At 35.5% G+C, this 22,727-nt stretch overlaps 3 protein-coding genes across 4 annotated transcripts; 1 reads left to right on the top strand and 2 right to left on the bottom strand.

The window, feature by feature from the left end:
- Positions 1 to 1,741: 1,741 nt before the first annotated feature.
- LOC144561679 (beta-xylosidase/alpha-L-arabinofuranosidase 1-like) lies at positions 1,742 to 4,864 on the bottom strand. Of its 2 annotated transcripts, XM_078310711.1 has the most exons (7): positions 4,849 to 4,864; positions 4,207 to 4,484; positions 3,949 to 4,118; positions 3,640 to 3,737; positions 3,201 to 3,551; positions 2,602 to 3,018; positions 1,742 to 2,430 (listed from the first exon to the last, which is right to left on the bottom strand). In XM_078310711.1, coding segments are annotated over exons 1-7 (1,932 nt in total). In that variant the 5' UTR covers positions 4,850 to 4,864; the 3' UTR covers positions 1,742 to 1,813. The 2 variants fall into 2 exon arrangements, with proteins under 2 accessions (XP_078166837.1, XP_078166836.1); XM_078310710.1 differs by lacking the exon at positions 4,849 to 4,864 and having other exon boundaries at positions 4,207 to 4,470.
- Positions 4,865 to 7,006: 2,142 nt separating this feature from the next.
- Positions 7,007 to 10,414, bottom strand: LOC144561680 (RNI-like superfamily protein). The gene is made up of 6 exons (XM_078310713.1): positions 10,219 to 10,414; positions 9,526 to 9,653; positions 8,881 to 9,050; positions 8,644 to 8,721; positions 8,249 to 8,393; positions 7,007 to 7,522 (listed from the first exon to the last, which is right to left on the bottom strand). Exons 1-6 carry the CDS (start codon positions 10,322 to 10,324, stop codon positions 7,106 to 7,108), a joined length of 1,044 nt encoding a protein of 347 aa, XP_078166839.1. The 5' UTR covers positions 10,325 to 10,414; the 3' UTR covers positions 7,007 to 7,105.
- Positions 10,415 to 14,307: 3,893 nt separating this feature from the next.
- On the top strand, positions 14,308 to 16,600 carry PRXR1 (Peroxidase superfamily protein). Its single transcript, XM_078310714.1, has 4 exons — positions 14,308 to 14,581; positions 14,821 to 15,009; positions 15,581 to 15,746; positions 15,951 to 16,600. The coding sequence occupies exons 1-4, from the start codon at positions 14,336 to 14,338 to the stop codon at positions 16,361 to 16,363; spliced, it is 1,014 nt and encodes a 337-aa protein (XP_078166840.1). The 5' UTR covers positions 14,308 to 14,335; the 3' UTR covers positions 16,364 to 16,600.
- Positions 16,601 to 22,727: the final 6,127 nt, after the last annotated feature.

Here is a 22,727-nt window from a genome sequence, read left to right as displayed (position 1 = left end):
ACTTGTGCCTGTTTCTAGATGGAAATATTGCCTTCTCTTGGATTTAATTCAAAGCCAAGTAGAAGAAAATTACGCGGAAAAGAAAATCAGTCAAGAGTCAAGACTGATTCATGTAAAAGAATTAAAGAAAAAAGGATGCGGTCCAATTCGCTACTCCATTCAGAAGAATCATTGATTCGCTAGGTGAAAAAAAAGATATGCTATTAGGGATCTAAATATATATCATGTTGTAACTAGTCATGCCATGACTTGAATCACGTGACGTGTCGTGACTAAATTTCGAAGGATGGTCATGGCACGTAAATGGTCACAACACGTTAGTCATGCCATGACCAAGGTATGCTGTGATCACACGTGACTGGTCACGTTTGGTCATGTTTAATTTTATTTTTCATAATTTAGGTTAGTTTATTCAAGATTCACCATTCGATCAAAATCTAACGGTCCTAATTACACGTGACTCACTTGACCATGTACCGTGTTGTGACCAAATCTTTCGCGTGATGTGTCACGTCGTGTCAAATTTTCGAAAGATTATCATGTCATGTGAATGGTCATGGCACGGGATACACGATCCACAACACATGACAACACACGTGCCATGTCATGCCGTGATGGAACCGTGTTGTACTGTGATTGAACCGTATCGTGTTGTGATATATATGGTCACATTGTTGAGTTTTTTAGATCCTTATATGCTTTTCTACTCTAATTCATCAGAAGAACAAAAAAATACTTTTATTAATAATTTGTGCCTATTCCTCATCAGAATTCTGAATCCGTCCATCCTCAAAAGTGAACTTATATTGCAAATAGGCTCCGAAGCAATTTTAATCGGTTGAGAGTATGCTACGCGGCGCAGTACCGCAGAGGATACGCACTCCTATTTTATACCAAATGGATCTTTCTAATGACTTGATCCATAATCCAACAAGCACATGTTAGTTTTCATTAATTTTGTTGTATGTCAAGCCCGTTGAAGAAATTTATGACGGCCCATTCATTTCTTTTAGGCAACTAAATAACCTGGATATGATAATTTAGTATTCGTTGCAGCATTCAACTACACTAAATTGTTCCATTTTCAACTACATTAAATTGTTTATTTGACCCATTGCTAAAAGACAATTCTTTCAATAATTACTAAGTTTAATCCATTGCTTACATTTGTTGTTATTGTTATCATGCATGAAGTTTCACAGACACATTAAAACCAGTATTATTGTAATAATACCCCGATAAACTAAATTATCTTTAAAAAATCCCAAGCGTTCTTGATCAATGCATACTATTTGCCCAATTATAAGGCTGTGGTTGATTACGGGAGTGATGCCTATTATTTCATTAATTATAAAAAAATGTAGCATTGCCTAAAAATATTCAATAACAAATCCAAGCATAGTACAATTGTTAACACAAAATTAAATGATATCAGAAAGGAAATAACCTTCTATCAACCGTAATTTACACCCCCCCCCCCCCCCCCCCCCCCCAAAAAAATAAATAAAAAAATAAAAAATAAATACAATGTTAACATTTAAAAGAAAGGAAAGAACGCTTTAAACAAGCAGTAAATGAACAGGATAACAAATAAACATAGAAGAGAGAGAAAAAGAAAATCAGTGTCTTCAGCAAATTTTATTTCATCTTGACATTCAAATTACAGTAAGCATGTACAAAATCCTCCCAAATTCCTAACACTCAACATTTATTCAATGAGACAAGCAACATATTAAAATCCTAATTAAAGCAGCAATTGAAACAATCAACGGCACCGACATCTGATCATTGAAAGAAAGTTCTATTAGAACCCTTAATAATTAACCGGCTTCCAATCCGAAGACACCTTCTGCTTGATTGATGGCCTCAAAATGACGTACTTTCGCAAATTTCCTATTTGAAAGACATGCTTACCAAATGCCAACTTTCTTTCCCCTTCCTCGTCTGCAATACTCAAATCTTTACACACATCTACCTTGAACACAACATTCTTTGCCTCGTGGGGCTCTAGGTAAATCTTTTCGAAGCCGATCAACTGCTTCCTTGGTGCATTGTGCACATGAGGTGGTGTAAAGTATAGCAACACACTGTCAGCCCCTGACCTTGATCCTGTGTTCTGGACTCTTATTTGCACATCAAAGGAGAGGTTATTGCAATAACTTCCAGCTGCTCCGATAGAACGACAATGTTTGGAGCGGCATTGATTGCCATCTTTGAGGGGAATGCTGATGCGTCTGGGAGACTTGACAACGAGGTACTTGAAAGTTGTGTAACTGAGGCCGTAGCCAAAGGGGTAAATGGGAGTGCCGGTGTAGAAGCGGTAGGTCCTTCCAGGGTAATTTGTTGATGGATCGGGCCGCATGCGCATGTCTGTCATCGAGATGTGCTCAGAAAATGACTCTGGGTACCAAGTAATTGGCAGTCTTCCACCTAAATTAAGGAGAAGAATCTAGTTAGTTCATATATATTACCTCTATTGGATAAATTAAAATTTGCTTAACCTCTTTCCATTCTAGTTAACATGGTACTAGTATAGTAGTATGTTAACCTTTTAAACCTACTTCTGCAATGAAAAATCAAAATAGATGCCGAGGCACGTACTAGGGTTGTAGGACCCAAAAATAACATCAGCAAGTGCTGCACCGCCATGCTGACCGGGATAACCAATCCAAAGGATGGAAGAAATTTTATCATTGGACTTGGCGAAAGATATATCAAACCCGCCAGCAGACATGATGATAAGAACCACCGGGCCCTTTGATGCGTTGGCAACCTCAGAAATCAGAGTGCCTTGTTGACCGGGAAGAAGAAGGGAAACCCTATCCCTACTCTCTTCCTCAACAGAACGGTTTGCACCGACTATTAGAATGGTTATATCTGCTTGTGCTGCTGCCTTCTTTGCATCATCCAATTGAAGGTTTATCGGAGCGCACAGAACATGATTGCAACCTTTAGCATAGATTGTGTCGACATGTTCGGATATGCCTTGTAGGGGGGTTATGTAGCTACAAGGAATACCTGTGTAGCAAGATAAAATTTCAGCACTGAGATTCAGCAAAAAAAACGATTAAAAGAGATTATAATTTACTTGAATAAATTTACACATGTGAACAAATGTTTCTTGTTGACATCTTCTTTCAGAGAATTAAAATAAATTAGGTTGGATAGTCTAAAAAATCTTTTCAAAATGTTCAGGTTACCTTCATAGTTTCCAATCATATCATGTGTCACATTAGCTTGGGGACCAATCACAGCCACAGATTTAATTGACTTGGCCGAGAGAGGTAGCAAATTCTCTTCGTTCTTGAGCAGGACGATACCCTGTCTTGCTGCCTCCCGTGCCAGCTCTTGGTGCGCCGGTGCGCATACATCTTTTGGACCTAAACTGCCGTACTTATGCTTCCTCGGATTGCCATCGAAAAATCCAAGTCTCATTAAAACAATAAAATTTTGTGTAACTGCCCTGTCTATTTCAGCCTCCTTAACCAGCCCAGTTTGTATGGCATTAAAGGTGTGATTGGCAAAGAAAATCCCGCAATCGAGGTCTAGACCTGAAAAGGTTAATTTTATGCAACTGTAAGAAGGATGTAAATTTTCACTTAATTATGAAATGAGCACTCTTTGAGGCTATATATGTACCAGCATTAATTGTAACTGCTGCAGCTTCCTCCGGGGATTTTGTGTAGTGTTGGTCTCTGAAGAGGACATCAACAGAATCACAATCGGACACAATGTACCTAAAAAAGTACAGATCTAAAAATTAAGAAGATGCATATAATTTTTGGATAATCTACAAAATTTATTGTTTGTTTAATGGTAGGGGCACTGGACAGAAAATCACCATTAAAAAGTTCATAAGTTTCTTTGTCAGCAATTCAGGTTATATCTGTATGATACATATTGCACGTTGATTTAATATTTATATGAGTAGGATAAAAGGGTCCATACCCGTTAAGCCTCCATTGATCTCTTATGACTCCCGAGAGCAAATCCTTATCTGCGCAGGTCGGGGTTCCGTTAACCTGATTGTACGAGCACATGATACTAGCAACATTGCCTTCTGTCACGCAACTCTTAAATGCTGGCTGAAAAGTGTCTTCCATATCTTGCTTTGTCACCTATATATCCACATGAATTTACAAAAGGGATAAATCAATAATATGACTATCTTATAAGCATGAATCAATATTATATATTTGAACTTACAATAGCATTAAATTTCACGCGATCTACTCCTTTCCAGTTATCGACATCATAGGCAGTATAATGTTTGCAACAAGCGGCGACCTTGAGCCTGTCTTCGTCGTCCTGCTGTTGCAATCCACTCACATAGCTACTTGCATATTTGCCAATATGGTATGGATCTTCACCAGGAGTTTCCAAGGTTCTTCCCCAGCGAGGATCCCGTAATAAGTTCATTGTCGGGCTCCAGAATGTCAAACCGGCTTTCCCTACGTTATACATTGCCCGGGCCTCAGTTGACACTGTCTGCACTATGCAAAGTTTTTTAAGCACAAGTTGTAATAGGTATCTAACAAGAAACAAATCTAATGTGAAATATACATTTTTTTTTATACCTACAAGTTGTAGTTAGGCATTTAACAAGAAAAATCTAATATTGGATACATATATTTATACCTACAAGTTGTAGTTAGGCATCCAACAAAAGAATCCAATATTGAATATCTATTTGATATATAAATATGGTTTTAGGCCTATTAATATATTATTATAATATTTTTTTTAGCCTTTCTGTTCTTGAAAAGTTGTGAAAAAGTATGTGTTAAAACAAATATTCATTAAGCGCTTCATTTAGGGGAAAATAGAAAATAAATAAATAAACAATACTTGCCTGTCCAATTGATTCAAATAGGCTGGTATTGAAGGAAGCTGCAGTGAGGATAGGCAAAGGGAAACTGGTTGCAGTGGGTACAAGAGATGAGAATCTCGTGCCATGTCCGACATCTGAGACACCGTGCAAGGCTTCAGACCACCAGTTGTAGCTAGGGATCCCTAGACGTGGCACGGCAGGTGTCTGGTCTATGATATGCGTAATCTTTTCTTGTAATGTTAGGCGCTTTACTAGGTCAGCAGCCCGCTCTGCAAAGCTCAATGTAGTGTTGCAGAAGCCAAAAGTAGCAACGGCTTTGTTCGAATCGACATCACATGCAAACACAGGGTTTTGAGCAGAAACATAGGTACTATTTAGAAAGCAAATAAGAGAAAAATTGAAGAAGATCAATGAAAACAGTGATCTGGCTGTCATTGTTGCTTTGTTTTTCTTATTTTCCACCTTTTTTTTGGATATTAGAAAGGTACAGGATGAGGTGGTATATATACTGAAAGTATATTATAATTTGTTCCTAAACCAATCTAATACTTCCTATAATTAGGTTTAAATATATGGATAATGTGTTGAATTTGTTTTTCTAGTTGGACATAGCTAATATAGTTTTTTTTGAGATAAAGCAATCTGGTTAATTTTGACGAGGCACTGATTGGGTCAGCAAGATATATATTGTCATTCTGTTTAACATAAAGGTTTGATTAATTGAAAGAGATTATAAGTTCATACAAATGCAAACGGAAAAATAATTGTTCCTTTTAAAATGCAAGGGAATATTTGACCACTTAATACAATTTTAGGAGGTTCATCAGCTAATCCGTTTTGTTTCTCATTCTAGAAACCGTCAAAAATTTACAAAAACAGAAATTGCTTAATACCGGTACAATTATGCACTTACAGATTAACATAAGCTTCTTCTTATCCACATATATCTTAAATGATTCCATTTTATTGTCTTTGTAACACCTTTATTTTTTAATTTTAATTCTAATAATAACTTTTTTAAATTTATATATCAAACTAAAATTGTTAGATTTTATTTATATTATTTTCTCTATATGTACATAAATAGTATCACTTTTCTATTCTTTTTTTTTAATATAAATTAATAAGTTAAATAATCAATGTCAAAAAATTATCTACATCAATATCTTTTTGTAAATTCTTGATACCAATTCAAAAAAGTTAAAATGTCTTAATCTTTTACATGTACATAGAAAATAATCCGGACTCCTCTTAGGTTGTGCTGATACAGAGTGATTTTCTCTGGATGAGAAGTAAAATCAAATATACAACATTACAATCAGCTACTTACTGAGAATTGGGAGTAGCCGTAGCCAATTTTGACCAAGTCAAATGTGCGAAAGGCGAAGAAGAGGAGTTGCTGGGACTTGGGGGAAGTTAGCAAGAGACTGGCTAAATCAGGGACCCACGATGGCGGTAGAACGGAAAAAGGTAACGGCGTTATTAACACTAATAAAGTAATTTCTATGTTAAGCGGGACCCAACGCAAATTATAACAAAAAGAAATCATAGCACAGTGCGCAACGAGCGCTCCATCTTTTGAGTCTCTGGACCATGGGCCCGCAATGTCACAAGAAATAAAAATGAACGATGGTCGGGGAATGATTTTAACAAAGCAGTTTTTCCTTCACGCAGTGCATAAACCATATACAACACAATTTTGATGCTGTAGGCCGTGCGCTTAATGAAGTCAAAACTAATCTGTTAAAATATTTACCCCAATGGTCGGGAGTTAGTTGGAATCCAACATCATTAGCAGCTCAAGCCTCAACGCTGGCTGGGCAACGCTCATTCAATTCAGTTAAATACTTAATTAAATTAATTAGAAATTACTGTAATCTGAGAGCATGTCCCCTCTCGTAGAGCAGATGATTATCAATTCAAAAAAGAGAATTTCTTTGTCAGGGTACGGAATTGGGTTATCGGGTTTTCTCATTTCAAGTGATGAACGATATCTCTATTGAAATACAAGCTAAAACAAAGTTTATCACCTCATCATTTACAGACTGCAGTCCTATCAACAGTAAAAACAATTACTTATCAATTGAAACTTATCCTGTGCTTTTTTCTTTTCGTTGTTCTCTTTACTTTTCTGGCATTCTTTTCCAATTTACACAAGCACATTATACAAAAATATCCATAAATACACAAGTTACATCCCATCTTAACAAGCTCAAATTATTGAAAGTACAAAAGTAACAAATTCTCTGTGTAATTAAGTACCAAGCAAATGAACTATGTATTTCTTAGAAACTTGGATGCAAGTGCAACTGATTTTGCCTCGATGCTGTGCGTAAGATGCTCTTTCTCAGCTCTCCTTCTATTCTGCCTTGCATTCTTTGCCCTCTTCGGTGCCAGCCTGGTTTCCCTTGATAACACTGCCAGCCTAAATCTCTCGGCCAGGGGCAACAGTGGTATTTCATTTGAAGGGTGAGTTGCAACATTCCTCCCAGCAAAAGTGGGAGGAACGGAACAAGCCCATGTTTTTGGGTCAATGTCATGTACAATAGAATGGTCAAGGGGTATTTCTGGAAATGCCTCAATTGGCACTTTAAGTCGGCCGTGAAAACCAATTGGAGATGGGTTCGGGTTGATGATGATTCGTGGACATTCAGTTGACAAAATTGATTTTGAATCTTCATCAATCTTCGGCTGAGCACGAAAAACTAAAGATTAGCTACCAATATATAATATGACAAAATAGATGCACACAACCAATTTTGGCGTGAAGGTGGTAACGGCGTCATTCTTTTATTAAAAAAAAAAGGACCTCACATAAATAAAAGTGCAGTACGAGGGTTTTTATTAGGTTTAGATTTTAAGATATTGAACTAAATGTATTAGTTATTAAAGTTTTAGACCCTCTGATTTTCTTGGCTTGCCATGGAATACACATGTCATACCTAACATATCATCGGGCCTGCTAGTTTAGCCCCCTCACCCACCAAAACAATCATGTACAGAAAGAGTGGATTAAGTTGTAATTTCTGAAGAATTTACATCAACAATTTGGGATCATAGGTAAGAGGAAACAAAGAATAAGTTACATGCATGTCCCAACAAAACAATGAATAACCCTATGTATGGCAGTAATACATAAAATCCCCAATATGTCACTCAAAAACACAGAAAATACGACTTACACTCTTCCTGATATTTTATTAAAATATTAAAATATCAAAAAAATTTCTCTTCTCCTCTCATTTGTGTAGAGAAGGACGACAAGAAGTGTTAATATGATAGTATTCATGTTTCTTAGGTATAAATTATATGCACGAAATTCCCACTGTTTTGTTGAAGGTATGCTGTATACTATATGCCAAATTATGGCATTTCACAGGCCAAGCATGAAATTACACATAAGATATAATCACATACCCATAAAAGCCATCTAAGAGACTCTGCACCACTCGATATGCTACTGGTATCAAGCTCCTCCCAAGAATCTGCTTCAATGACATGTAATTTAGGCTTAAATAAACTCAAGCACCTTCTTGCTGTCACATTGCATCTGGGGCCTCCTCTGCAATTGATTCATTCATCTTTTTATTTCCTGTTTATGTACAAGTTTGGTGCATGGTCAAAATCCACGCACAAGGAGTATACAGAAACCAACAATCCAGGTCTTGGCTTTGTACTAGGACAGAATATTGTTATATTTTTTATTGTGATCTGTCCAATTTTTGTTTCTAACATAACTGTAGCATGACTTTGTGGATCAAAGTTGCAAATTGGGCCCTAATACAAAGGTTGAGTCATGAGAGAGAGCAAACCCGCATCTGAATATTTCCAAAGAACGGCACTGACATATGATCTCAGAGACACCATCTGCAGTCACATTCTCACAACGGCTACATCACAAACAGGTACAAAAACAATATTTTCAAGTCAAATTTTCAAGCCTTAATTACTAAAGTATATAAGATTTTCGTCAATATTAACAACTGTGGGATTATTTACTAGTAAACAAAAGCACTAATATGGCAAGTAAAGAAGTATAAGTATCAAACCTTATATCAACGGCATGCAAGTTGGTACAAATCTTAGCAATTGTGGTGAGGCCATGATCAGTGATATCTGATCCAGAAACATCTAGAAGCTTCCAAGAAGGCTCTGCAAGTGCGATAAGTACCTCATCATTTAATAGCCTCCTTCGTCTTGCTATTGCCAATATTATCAACTGCAAAGAGTCTGAATTGTTTTAGCATTTTGTAGAAAAACAAATGAAAAAGATAACAGATTCAATATGGCTTTTATAACACTATTACTGGTGGTTAAAGTAGGCTCCTAAGCTTTATTCTGAAATGGCCTTCTCTGCAAACTACAGAAAACTTATTATTGTATTTTGCAGAAAACACCCAACAATTATCTCACTTCCACAATACACCTCAAACTACTATGAAAACATCGTGGCAACTTACTAATTTTTGTGATCATTAGGTAAGCTTGACAATAGTTTAACTTCAAACAATTAGGCTTGTTTGCAACGACAACTAAGGTAGAAATGCTACGCATATTTTGCAAGAATCACAAGATCTTTATTAGATTATGTACAATCTCGGGTTTACCTACAAGCAAGGCAATAATTGGTGAGCTTAATTGGTAGGAAAAAGAACCTCCTAATAGAAATGTATATATATTGTTCATCCACATACCTTAATTTCAGGTGGAAATCCAGCTGAGATTTCTAATAAATCAGAAATAATTTCTTCCAAATGTTCGCCAAGAAGTCCAATACATAAACTAACCAATTTCCTCGGTTTTGATTTCTGTGGAGCTTGATCTGATAAATCAATTATCAACTTCTGAATCACATCTCGTACCAAGTAAAATAAACTTAGTCCTCAACAATTTTATGCAATCATTGGGTGTTTTACCTTTCTCTTTGGTCATGAAAGAATCAGGCTAAATAAAGCCTGAAACAACAATGTACTAAAGCTATCCGGGTCGCTACTAATACAAGCCGCCAGTACTAAAACGGACTAGGGTTTGGTAAATCTTTGATTCATAAAGGCAAGAACAGGGACAGGAGCCAACCAACATGTTAATACAACTCTAGAAATCCTTTATTTAATTCACCTGTTTTTACAAGACAGTCGGTTTAGCTATTTAACTTATATAAATTTGATCTAGTTTACCAGATTTTTCTCAAGTCAAGTTTTAATTAGCCAACTAGTCAAGTTTAACTTATACAATCACCAACTAGTCAAGTTTTAATTAGCCAATAATATCAAAACTGCACTTAATACTACACCAGATTTACCTATATAGTCTAATAAAACATCTCGATCAATAAAATCAAATTAAAACATCATTTAAGATTTCCTAATTCAGAAAATAAATCTTACGGATAAGATCCGAGATCATGGACGAAGGGATTGACTTTTGGTCCGGTGCAAGCTGAAGGTTACTAAGGGCTGACGTCACATCCGTCGCCGACCGACGCTTTTCCATCAAGAGAGAAAAAAAACGGTCTGTTTGGACTTGACAGCGGTGACAAAGACGAGCCACTGTTTAAATTTTGGCGAAATAGTTTGGATGAATATTTTCCATATTTACATGGGTTTAGCTTAAGCCTGGGAGGAAGAGAGTTATGAACCGTCGATTTTGATCGTAGAGCTACGGATTAGATCAGATTTCTAGGGCCGGCCCAACCGTAGTCTCGTACGGTCAGGCGTGTTTACTGGGTCCAATTTATTTGATTTCCATCCGGTAGTTCGGATGAAGGGCCCGTTCGGCAACTCAGTAGGGAATAGGAATGAGTGTCGAAATAAAAAATTTTGAACTAAATTTTACTGTTTATCATGGGAATAAAAACTTAATTCTGATCTAATTTTTATTTCCCACGGGGCCTGTTCGGCATTAGCAGAATAGTGGAATTGAATGGAATTAAGCTTCTATTCCGGCCGAACAGAAATTAAATGAGCTGGAATAGAAGGTCATAATAGAGGACTCTTCCCGTATTCTTAATTCCAAGGAGGAGCTGGAATTGAGAATTGAGCTGAAAAAAAGTGAGAAACGGAACATTTTTACCCTTTACTTTGGTGATGTGGCACCTTTTTCTCATTTTAATACTCTTTCCCTCTTCTTCTTCCTACACGCTTCCAGAGGAGAAATTATTTTTCCTCCATTTACTCAAACGAATTTTTTCAACAATCTGTCGAGAGATTTACGAAATTAAGACTGCGAGTGAAATGAATGCAAATTGGTCTTTCAAATGAGATCCCTCAAGCCCTAGTTTCTTCTTCCATCTCTCTGAGGCGTTTCTAACTGTGCCTTACCGGTAGCTTCATGACGGTCATGTGCGATGACTAGTTCGCCGCTACTACTTTTATGCCTCTGCCTCTGCCTCGGCCACCAGTTCACCACTGCCTTCTCCGTTCAATGTCTTCATGGTCCATGATTCTACATGTTTTGACTGAGTTAATGAGTTCAATTCGATTATTTTGTATTGGGTCTGACTGTTACTTAAATTATCGTATATTAGGTTTTTTTTTGCGAATCAGAATTAGAAAATATGGAGCACAAATACCTCTGTTTTTAGAAATATATTTAGAATTTGAGCTGATGTATTTCCCCAAACTCATCCTTCTCTCTTGTCCCATTAGCTACATTACAAAAATTGAAAAAAAAAAAACGAAATATAATGTAGATATTTGGCCTATTAAATTTTGAGATGTTATCTCCAAACTGGTGTATGTTCTCTCAGCAACAGAGTACATTAAATTTATTCAAATATCTTTGTTTCACTTTGTTTATCTTTTGTTTTTTTTTCTTCTAATTAAAGTTTTTCATTGCTACATTAAATTTAGGTAAAGAAACCAAGTATGTTTCAAAACTCTAATGAAATAAATGTCAGAAACACTGATGTATAAAAATCCAGAAAAAAAAAATCAATAAGGTTATAATAGTCATTTTGTATTGATGTTCATATTTAATAATTTTATATTCTCACAATTCCAATATCAACTTTGCCGAACATAATAATGGAATAGTGGAATATTCTAGAAGAGTGATCAATTCTCAATTCCATAATTCTTCTATTCTCCTCTATTCTCTTGCTATTCCATAGCTTGCCGAACAGACCCACGGTGAATAGTATGTGGCCGAACGGGCCCTAAAGGTTCAGTATTTTGGTCATGGTTATGGTTGTGCAGTAGGTAGAGTAAATTTTTTATTCTATACTTAGAGAGTTATATGAGGAGTAAGATAAAAGTAGCAAGATGGAGTAAGAAGTAAGCTAGTTTGGATTAAGTTATTTCATCTTTCAAGATATATTAATTTATTCCACACTTACTAGTGGTGCGTTTGGATGCACTAGAGAATAGCGAGAATAACTACTGTTGAGAATAGTAAATTAAGAATAGCGAGAACAGCTATTATTTAAGAATAGGGCTAACTCAAAGCTATTCGGAAGTTGTTTGGATTGAACATTTAGAATAACTACTGTACGTAGGGATTGAGGCTTTGAGAGAGTTCATTTGTTATTCCATGTTTTTGTAGGAATAGCGAGAACAGCGAGAACAGCGCTATTCTCGCTGTTCCTGAGTATGTTTGGATGGATCGGAACAGCGCTATTCTCGCTGTTCTCGCTATTCTCGCTATTCTCGTTGTATCCAAACACACTATAATATAGACTGGATCTATTTTTCAATATCTTTCTCCTTCATATTGATTAATTTGATTCATGACATAAACTATCAAATAAGGTGTAAAATATGAAGAGTAAAATAGAGTAAGCAATTTAATTCTCATTAATTTTACTACACAATCAAACATGACATTTGAGTTTAAACATATCAGTTTGCTTGATTTTTTGAATTACTTAGAAATTTTATATTTGGTTTGGTCAAGTGGTTTTAAAATTTTATATTTCGGATTCCATATGGTCTGGATTGAAAGTAATTTTTTTTTTGTTACCAAAGGATGCGGACTCGCCCCTGAGTGGAAATGGAGGAAGGGCTGGATCATCTGATACAACTGAATTTTTCAGTCATCTCAAAATCGGACCTGTGTTTTTCAGGAAGTGTATTTTGAGTGTATGAGATTGTATTAATAGAATGAGTTGTTTTAAAATTTATGTTATGAGCATTTGAACAGTCCAAATTCTTTACTGATTAATTTAAATTTGAAATATTTTAGGAATGTGAACTCGAGGAAAGTCCACCGGGACGCCGAATTATAATTTGCTCTGCTAAATTTTTATTTGGTTTTATATAATATAAATTTGATTAATTAAAATATAAATCAGAACTTATAAATTAAATTTTAGATGTGAACCACTCCGACTCGAGTCCACCTGCATTAACTCAAAAGAGCATCTTTTCAGTTAATAGAAATTATCTGTCCGATTGTAAATGGAGCCCATCCGGCCTCTGCCTAAAACATAAGAGATCTTTAATATTAGTGCGCACGAATCTTAAAACTGATTGGACGATCCATATGTATTAACTCGAAAGATTCCTTTTTGAGTTAACGCAGAGGATACGAATTCCTCTGACTCGAGGTGACATATACATATACAGTCTCTTTAATATTCGTGTAGATTTTAATCAAACGGTCTAGAAATATTTATATTCCGGTGGCAACTGACGTGTCATACGGACATGGCAGTTCAACTCGGGTTATGAAAGTATTCAGACCTCGATTTGGCAAAAATGACATTTTATTTTCTTCTCATGATCTCATCCTGGAATTGAAGGGGTGAAATTTGTGGACTCGTGCTAAAGTAAAAATGTAAGAATTTCGGAATCTGTTATTAATAACTGATAAATCAGAAGAGTAAAGCTAGCGTGTGACATGTTCACCAAGAAAATTTGGTGAGCATAACTCCAAAAGTATATCGGATCGACGTCAAATGTCAAATCCAAACCGTTGAAATCCATGTACTTCATGAGTGATGCATATACATGCAAAATTTTGAAAGTTTCGAGTTTATTTGCTACACGGTCAAGTGGTCAAAGAAATAATAAAAATTGAATATATAAAATAACTTATAATAAAATGTTCATTTCTTTGACCACTTGACCGTGTAGCAAATAAACTCGAAACTTTCAAAATTTTGCATATATATGCATCACTCATGAAGTACATGGATTTCAACAGTTTGAATTTGACATTTGACGTCGATCCGATATACTTTTAGAGTTATGCTCACCAAACTTTTTTGGTGAGCATGTCACACGCTAGTTTTACTCAAATCAGAATATCAGGGAACTCTGTCGGGCAGGTACTACTTTTTTTATGTTTTGTTTTGTTTTGTTTTGTCTCACTTCGCAGTGACCACTGGTCAGTGGGAAGAACCTTTTCGGAGTTCAGATCCAGTAGTATAGTCTACCGCATAGAATCGGTTTATTCTGCCACGAATTTCAAATATCTGACACGAATCTCAAAGACTCGACCTCTATTCATACATAGCACAGCTCGCAAGACCGCTAGAACACTGTTAGTAGACACTGATCAGATATGGGTTTCTTTCAACTTCTCCTCCTCTTTCTCGTTACATCATTTCTCTCCTCCAGTTCGCTCGCCGTTGCTGGAGAAGAAGCCAGCATTGGTGCGAAGAACTCCAGCCTGGCTCTAAATTTCTACGAAGAATCGTGCCCCCAAGCAGAGGAGATTATAAAATCTCAGGTCAAGCTTCTCTACAAGAGCCACAAGAACACCGCTTTCTCTTGGCTGCGTAACATTTTCCATGATTGCGCTGTTCAGGTCTAATTCACTCTAAAAATATTCTTTATTTATACTGTTATAGCTTATTTTGTATACTCCAAAAACTCTGATTTTGCATTAATAAGATAACTGATCATCGTTTTTCTTTAATGGGCCATTGCAAAGCGAGAAGAATCAAGGTTGTTACAATAAAGTACTTGCATTTTAGAGTAAAAAGGTTTTAATGTTTTTTGTTCAAGGGTCTTTTGTTTGATACCATTGATTACCGTTAATTTTAGTCTTGTGACGCATCATTGCTGTTGGATTCAACAAGGCGGAGTATTTCAGAGAAGGAAATGGATAGAAGCTTTGGCATGAGAAATTTCAAGTACATAGAGACAATTAAAGAGGCAGTGGAGCGAGAATGCCCCGGTGTTGTATCCTGCGCTGATATACTTGTTCTTTCTGCTCGGGATGCTATTGTCGAGGTGTGTTTTGCATTTGTGCATGAGTGTGTGTGTGTGTCGTTTTGAATTATGTTTTAATTAAGCCTCAATTAAAATGGAAATTATGGAATTGGTACCAATTTGGTACCAACAATCAATGGACACTCAGAATGTTTATGTCTAAAGGTTTCCTATATTTCATAATTGAGTGCTTCCTTTGTGGGTATCATGTTTGTCTCCACTATGCAAAAAAGTTGAGATCTGAGACCATATGTATTATTTTCAATGTGGTCCTTCATTGCACTGCATTATTTTAACTGATTTTATCTGAAACAATCGAATTAATAATTTTAAAGTGGTCCTTTCATTGCACACCATTCAAAGTGGTTCTTCAGTGATCTTATCTGAAACAGTCAATAATTTAATATTAAACTGATTCAGTAATAATTTTAGGGGCATTTAAAAAGGTTAGCTGATAGTAAAGTACTATTAATCGACAAATGTTCTCAAGAAAAAACAATAACATGGCATGCAATGGCTTACATGCTCCATAAAGAAAAAGAAAAAATAGAGAATATTTTGCTGTAATTTATTTAATTTGTGAGTGGTGTAGATAGGGGGCCCTTATACACCTCTGAAAACTGGGAGGAGGGATGGGAGGAAGAGCCGGGCCCCACTTCTTGAGCAGTATCTACCAGACCACAACGAGAGCATCTCCTCTGTCTTAGACAAATTCAGTGCGATTGGCATTGATACTGCCGGTGTAGTCGCATTACTCGGTAACCTAAATTATTACATTTAGTTTCTTTCAAGTAATTATATATCCCATGCAATAAGTTCGAGATGATCAACGAACCAAAAAATGGTCTTGTACTTGATTTTGCTCAACAACAGATTACTACCAAATGATCTTACAAATACAAACATTTTTGGATTATTTTTTCATCCATTTTTATCAATTTCATTTCATACTAATTAAATAGGGTCCCATAGCGTTGGCCGAACCCACTGCACAAAGCTGGTGCACCGTTTGTACCCTGAGGTGGACGCAAACTTCAACCCGGATCATATCCCTCACATGCTTAAGAAATGCCCCGACCCTATACCCGATCCAAAAGCTGTACAGTACGTACGCAACGACCGTGGTACCCCAATGAAGCTCGACAACAACTACTACCGAAACATATTAGATGATAAGGGTCTCTTGCAGGTGGACCATGATTTAGCCCATGACAGACGGACCCGTCCTATCGTGAAAAAAATGGCAAAAAATCAAGCCTATTTTTTCAGAGAATTTGCACGGGCTATCAGGCTTCTGTCAGAAAACAACCCACTTACTGGAAAGAAAGGGGAGATACGCAAACGGTGCAATGTGGCTAGCAAACGCCGTGCCTAGGCAGAGCTGCCTTTTTCTCTTGCTTTCAAATGCATCAGTAAGGTTAATCATGGTTTATAACTAGAGTATTAAAAAATGCTTCTAATTATGTCCTCCTATCTTTCTCACTATCACTGTGTGCGGACCCCACACCCTCAATCTTTTGGAGGGGGTCTTTTGTAAGTTTCTGTTAGAATATGTTTTTTGGTTGTGTTGCTTTTAGTTTGTGCTTTGATGATCAGTTCATGGAAGCTATAATTCATCTGTGTTGTGATGATTTTCTGACTTTACCTCCACACCTTTTTCTTTATCTTCACTCAAAGGTAACTTGAATCATGTCGATTCGAATATGTTGTTCGAGTACAAGTTTTATCTATATCCCTTTCCACCCGCTGTCATATATACCCACAGACAGTGATGGTAAATACCATCCAATTTTATGGAAAAAAATTTCAGCGTGCACATATAAAATTTAAAATAATTAATTTCTCTATAAAAACACCATATTATTCAATAGGGAGCATCTAGCTATCCCCCGTAACAATCCCCCATTCCATCCCCCAGTCATTAACTATTTCAATAACTACTAACTACTTAGGGGGACCACTTACTATTTGGGGACCATATAATATTTGAAAGATTTTACAACTGGCGCGCGCAAGTATTCATCTGTAATGTATCAAGTATTCATATATAACACATCAAGTATTCATACCTAACATATCAAGTATTTTAAAAAAAAACTGGACACGTTTTTAGAGATGGGATTTTTTTTCTTCGTTCAATCTAATCAATATGTCTGACGATTGGTGATGAATTTTGCAAATCTAAAACCACGAATGTTTTTTACATAATTTTATCTTTAAAATGAGATCCATGATGATATACTTTCGAGTTGTTCGTTGTACAAGTATTCATCTTTATCAAGAAAGTATTCATCATCGTTGTGCAAGTGCAAATATAAAAACTAGACACACCACTTATCCATCTTTTACACGTTTTTAGAGGTGAGTTTTTTTCTCCGTTCAATCTAACCAATATTTCTGATGATCTATGAGAAATTTTGCAAATCTAAAACCACGAACGTTTTCTACACAATTTTATCTTTCAAATGAGATCCATGATTACATACTTTCGAGTTGTCTGTTGCACAAATATTCATCTCTTATCGAGAAAGTATTAATCCTCATCGTGTAAGTGTAAATATAAAAACTGGACACATCACTCATCTATTTTTTTACACGTTTTTAGAAGTGGATTTTTTTTCTCCATTCAATCTAACCAATATTTCTAACGATCTGTGAATAATTTTGCAAATCTAAAATCACGAACGTTTTCTACACAATTTTATCTTTCAAATGAGATCCATGATGACATACTTTCGAGTTATCTGTTGCACAAGTATTAATATCTTGTCACGCAAGTATTCACCCTAAGATATTAAGTAGTCATTTATACACATTGAAGTATTCATATCTAAGACATCAAGTATTCATTCATATATCTCTATTTTTTTTTTCAAAATTTGTTTTTATGTCATTTATTTAATACGCAGTGGCCTAATTCACCATTAATAAAGCTTTGTTCTTTGCAAAACTCGCTACTTCATGAGGAAGGGGAACATAAACATGAAAATGATTAATTGCATATACATATACAAAATTATTTTGATACGATTGACAGTGACGGATCTGACCCGGTATAGACGTGCTCTAGTATTCATTCATACACATTGAAGTATTCATTCATACACATTGAAGTATTCATTCATACACGTTGAAGTATTCATTCCTGGCACGCATGCTTGATTGGGATGGAGTGACGGATGATCTCCGGCAGAACATTCGCTGGAGCGGGAGCAGCAGGCATACAGGGGAAAAATCAAGGCGAAAGTGTAAGAGGGAGGGCGCTTATTGTATTTATCATTTCGAGATGAGAGAGGGTGGGAGGTGGGAGAGTAAGGGGAGCTTATCGATGGAAAAACGGAGGCGGAGGAGGAGGTGGGATGCGGAGGTGGGAGAGGGAGGTAGAGGCAGAGGTGAGGTGAGGTGTGGGAGGTGAAGGTGAGAGAGGGAGGTGGAGGTGAAAAAAGAAAATAGAGGTGGAAGAGAAAGGGAGAAAGAGGAAAGAAATAAAAGTTGTTAGAAATAGTAGTTATAGTTATAGTTAAAATAGAAAGTTAGTTGGGGGATGAAATGGGGGATGGATAGGTGGGGGAAATTATAATTACCCTATTCAATATTTCTAAAAAAACTTAAACATTTTTCTTCTGTCCCTTTTTATCTATTTTATCTTTTATTTAGTTATTTAAAAATTAAATTGACAAATACTGTTCATAAAAAATAAGAGTTACGTAATGACCTTTTGAAAATTTAATACGACACAACACATCAAAAGACAACATTTGTGAGTTTTAGTTGATGAATTTCGGTATTTTGCAGTATTTTATAAAAAAATGTATTTTGGGCTTTCTTGTTGAGGTTTTTAAAAAAAAAAAAATCACAATATTCAAATTAAAATTATGGTTTGAATACCATCGACTTAAATTTTGGATTCAGATATTCTGTAGTTTTATATTGTTATGATCCAATACAGAATTAACAGTATTTTTAGTATTTATAATTTTTTAGTCTTTACGGTAATATGCAGTTACACTCTTATTCTATTGTGTTTTATCCAATACATGAGGTTTATATACTTTGTAAATGAGCTTTGTAAATGCAGTGTTATTGTTGAGATTTATATGCTTTGAAATGCTATTGTTGAGGTTTTAATTCTTTGTACATGAGGTTTATATGTTTTATTATAGAGATTTAAAATGTTATTATTGAGGTTTATATGCTTGTAAACAGAGGTTTAAAATTGTTTGGGGTACAATTATCAGGCTCCTTAAAAATTAACAAATTTATTATTTGATTCAATATTAAATTTGTACGATGCCTATCTAAAGTATATATGAAAAGTGATACGTGAAGTACCTACATTATCTTGTGTAAGTCAATATATTGATTGTAAAATCAGTTAATTAGTTAAATGAAACACACTCCATTTGATTTGATCTTCTCCTTTACTACAATGGGACATAGTAATTCCACAAGAATTTTTATGATTCAACTAGAGTAGGCGCGTCTGATGGACATCGGACTCAAATTTGCTTCATAATCCGTGTGGTCTACTTCAATATTTGCACACAATGCTTTAATATCCGTGCGGATCAAGTGTATACGGATCAAAAAGTAAATTGAACAGTACAAAGCGGACAATTAATGAAATGATTTGGATCCGATGTCCGCTTCCTTGAAATAGATGCGCTCTTTTATAATTAGACCGTTATCTGTAAACACTTTGAATTGTTATTTATAAATAAGCCCCTTGGTGAAATTTCTCTTTTCCAAGTAAGAGTAGTGGCAGATTCTTCTTGAACTGTTGTTTCAGTTTTGGTATTAATTGCGGTAATATTAATTTGGTCGATCATGCTTTTATTGCTCCTTGATCTGACAGGTGCTGTGAAATGAACCAAACAACAAGTTCATAGAATTCTTCGACACTCGTGATACGGTTCGGGCACAGTCAGAGCTCAACGGGAAGGAGATGTTCGGCCGGCATACGTCCTTGAATTCGCTCGATCGGTAGGCCCACATCCGAGAAGGTTAAAAGAAATACTTTTCTTTCATAAAATAAAATTATCATAATTGATGCCTTAGAGCATCTACATCTCTGAAACTTTTGGAGTTTCTAATCTGATGTGGCAGTTTTTAAATCAGTTTCAGGGATGCAGATGGGTTTCTTATTTAGCAACTTTGCTCAAAAGTTTCTTAATAAGAAATCGTTTATAAACTCTGATGTGGCCAAATAATTCGCTGAAATTCTTTTCTCATGTAATTTATTTGCTGATGTGACAATTAAGAAACTCTAAATTTTAGTTTTAGGGATGTGGAGGTTTAAACACTTTTAGAGACAAAATTTCTAAAAATTAGTTAACAGTTATTTAGAAACTCCAAGAGTTTCAGGGATGTAGATGCTCTTAGCTTACAGCTCGAATTTATCTCGCATTACCGTAGGAGGCATCGGAGCAGCCACAACTACAACCCTAACTTCCCGACCTCACCTGACTGCGTGCATCAACCTCGCAAAATGTCCCATCACATAATACGCCTATGACGATTCTTTGAAGAGGCAATGCAGTCTATGCATGCGTGCATCGACCCCACCCTACCTAGCTAAAAAGAACTAGTGAGCTAGGTTGATTCAATCGCTGGTGCTAGAAGAAACAAAAATATTAATAAATTATGAAGTGTTTTGCAATTTAAAACACGTAATCCAGAATCCGTAGATCCAAAATAAAATAACAAAGGAATTTAAATTTTACAATTTTGAATTGAAGACATCTTTAGGCGGAAGCGCTAATACTGATCTTTAATGGTTTTCCTCAAATCTGATAATGGAGACCTTCAGCATTTTCTTTACTTCTCTCTTTCAAAAAGAATGAAACTTCAGAATAATATCCCTCAAAATCAGTAGAGAGAGAAACGTTTTCAGAGAATGATCCTTTAAAATAAATGGGCAGAAAAATATTTTTGGAATGACATCCGTCCAAATAAAGAAGAGGTCTATTATATTATGAGGCAACTTTTGGAACCAATATAATTATTAATAGTAATATGAATTTTTTCATCAAAAACTCAGATACATTTTCATTAATTTCTTTAAATAAAATTGATGCACAGTAATAACATAGGCCACATAATAAAATAAATATAACAAAGGAATCGTAAATATGGACTAGAACTACCAACTGGGGTATAGGGTCGGGTGTCTTTAGTACAAATAGTGTATGGCTGGTGCAGTAATTGATGCAATCATGCAAGGATGCATTTGATTTTCTTCTAATTTAAATAATTCAACTGTTGATTTGTTTGTGCTGTGCGCATGTGCAGGGCGAGAGGGAGGGGGGGGGGGGGGGGGGGGGGGGGGGGGGGGTATCACCAAGAATGTTGAGCAATTTGAAGATTAAACTTGAAGCCATGTAGAATTTGATTGTTTTGATTCTGGTACTCAAAATTTTTGTCAGTGTTGATGAGTTTTTATTAGTATTGCTGATAGGGTTGGAGTCGGATCAGATAATAGGGTCAAATGTAAATAGAGGTCAAGTATATAAAAAATTTATGCTGCGAATGATGATTAATATTATTACGTCAACTTCTATATAAAAAAAATTATGCTGCAAATGATGGTCAATTTTACCATGCATTCAAATTTCAATCCCACAACTTCTCACGCAAATGGTTTATTCTCTTTCGTTTCGTTTCACTATGTCAGCTTCTATGTTTATTTTGTTTATCAATATAAATATTTTTGGACTTCACACTTTTACCCTATTTTTTTTAAGCATAACTAAATAAAATTGTTTAAACGAAACAAGCACAGAAAGTTTGAGAGTTACAATAAACATCTCCACTGAAGCAGTAATTCGGTGAAGGAAGAAAATGTATTTGGTCCATCAAAACAGTGCCTCAGTGGAAAAAGTTTTTAATTCAAATAAAATATGGGTCCAGTACCACTTGCCCTTCCTTGGAAATTGTTTTGTCCCTCTCTCGAACTAAAAAAGCTGTCAGGGCAGTTCAAAAACACAGTTAATGAGAAACTTTGTTGATTTTATAGAATTTTTGAAATTTACATGTTCACTCAACTTTGTTGTTTTTTAATATATAAAATGATATTATTTTATTATTTTTTATTATGTAAGAATATATTATTTTTCGGGGTTCTAAATAGTGTCACTATAATGTTTTCAGACCACAAAAGTTATGGCGCTATCGGCGCTATAACATGAGCGGTGCAATATAACAATAGCGTTGTTTTTTCGGCCGTTCCACTATATAACGTGATAAAAAATATTTTTATTGTTATTTATTATGTATATTGTTGTTTTCGATTAGTTAATAAGTTTGAACTCGATAAGCTATTTGAATCCAATTTCTTGCCATTCACTGACATAAATTCTAAGTCCGCTCTTCTTATCACAATTACGGATTGAAATAATCAGGTTAAAAGCAGTTTCATAGATTTTTAATACAAGTAGGTGAAAAGCACTTATCACAACATAGTTTTTGAATCTTGTCTTGTCTTGTCTCAATATTTAGACAAAAATTGTGTTTCTATGAACCACACTGTTTTGGTGGAGGAGAATATATTTAGATAAATTGTGTGGTCAACAGTGATGTTAGATGTGACCGAGTCAGAAAGTGCTTCTACTTAATCAGTGTTTTGGTGGACTAGGTGTCTTTTATCTTTCTCCGAACCACTGTCTCGATAGAGATGTTTTTTATTGTAACTTTTCAATCTTCTGTTATTTTATATTAAGTGATTTAAATATATTGTCCAA

Source organism: Carex rostrata, chromosome 11 (assembly GCF_964058835.1).
Source record: "Carex rostrata chromosome 11, lpCarRost1.2, whole genome shotgun sequence".
NCBI classification, from domain to species: Eukaryota; Viridiplantae; Streptophyta; class Magnoliopsida; order Poales; family Cyperaceae; genus Carex; species Carex rostrata.
This window is presented reverse-complemented; position numbering and strand designations above follow the sequence as displayed.

What these genes read in the sequence shown, in the direction of transcription:
- LOC144561679 (XM_078310711.1), bottom strand. An exon ending in GATCAATGGAGGCTTAACGG is followed by an intron (nt 3,738 to 3,948) that starts GTATGGACCCTT and finishes GTACTTTTTTAG; the next exon opens with GTACATTGTGTCCGATTGTG. An exon ending in TATGATTGGAAACTATGAAG is followed by an intron (nt 3,019 to 3,200) that starts GTAACCTGAACA and finishes CTTGCTACACAG; the next exon opens with GTATTCCTTGTAGCTACATA.
- LOC144561680 (XM_078310713.1), bottom strand. Translation starts at nt 10,324, where the DNA reads ATGGAAAAGCGTCGGTCGGCGACGGATGTGACGTCAGCCCTTAGTAAC. An exon ending in TTGGAAATATTCAGATGCGG is followed by an intron (nt 8,394 to 8,643) that starts GTTTGCTCTCTC and finishes AATCAATTGCAG; the next exon opens with AGGAGGCCCCAGATGCAATG. An exon ending in CTCTTAGATGGCTTTTATGG is followed by an intron (nt 7,523 to 8,248) that starts GTATGTGATTAT and finishes TTTCGTGCTCAG; the next exon opens with CCGAAGATTGATGAAGATTC.
- PRXR1 (XM_078310714.1), top strand. Translation starts at nt 14,336, where the DNA reads ATGGGTTTCTTTCAACTTCTCCTCCTCTTTCTCGTTACATCATTTCTC. An exon ending in CTCGGGATGCTATTGTCGAG is followed by an intron (nt 15,010 to 15,580) that starts GTGTGTTTTGCA and finishes TGAGTGGTGTAG; the next exon opens with ATAGGGGGCCCTTATACACC. An exon ending in CGGTGTAGTCGCATTACTCG is followed by an intron (nt 15,747 to 15,950) that starts GTAACCTAAATT and finishes CTAATTAAATAG; the next exon opens with GGTCCCATAGCGTTGGCCGA.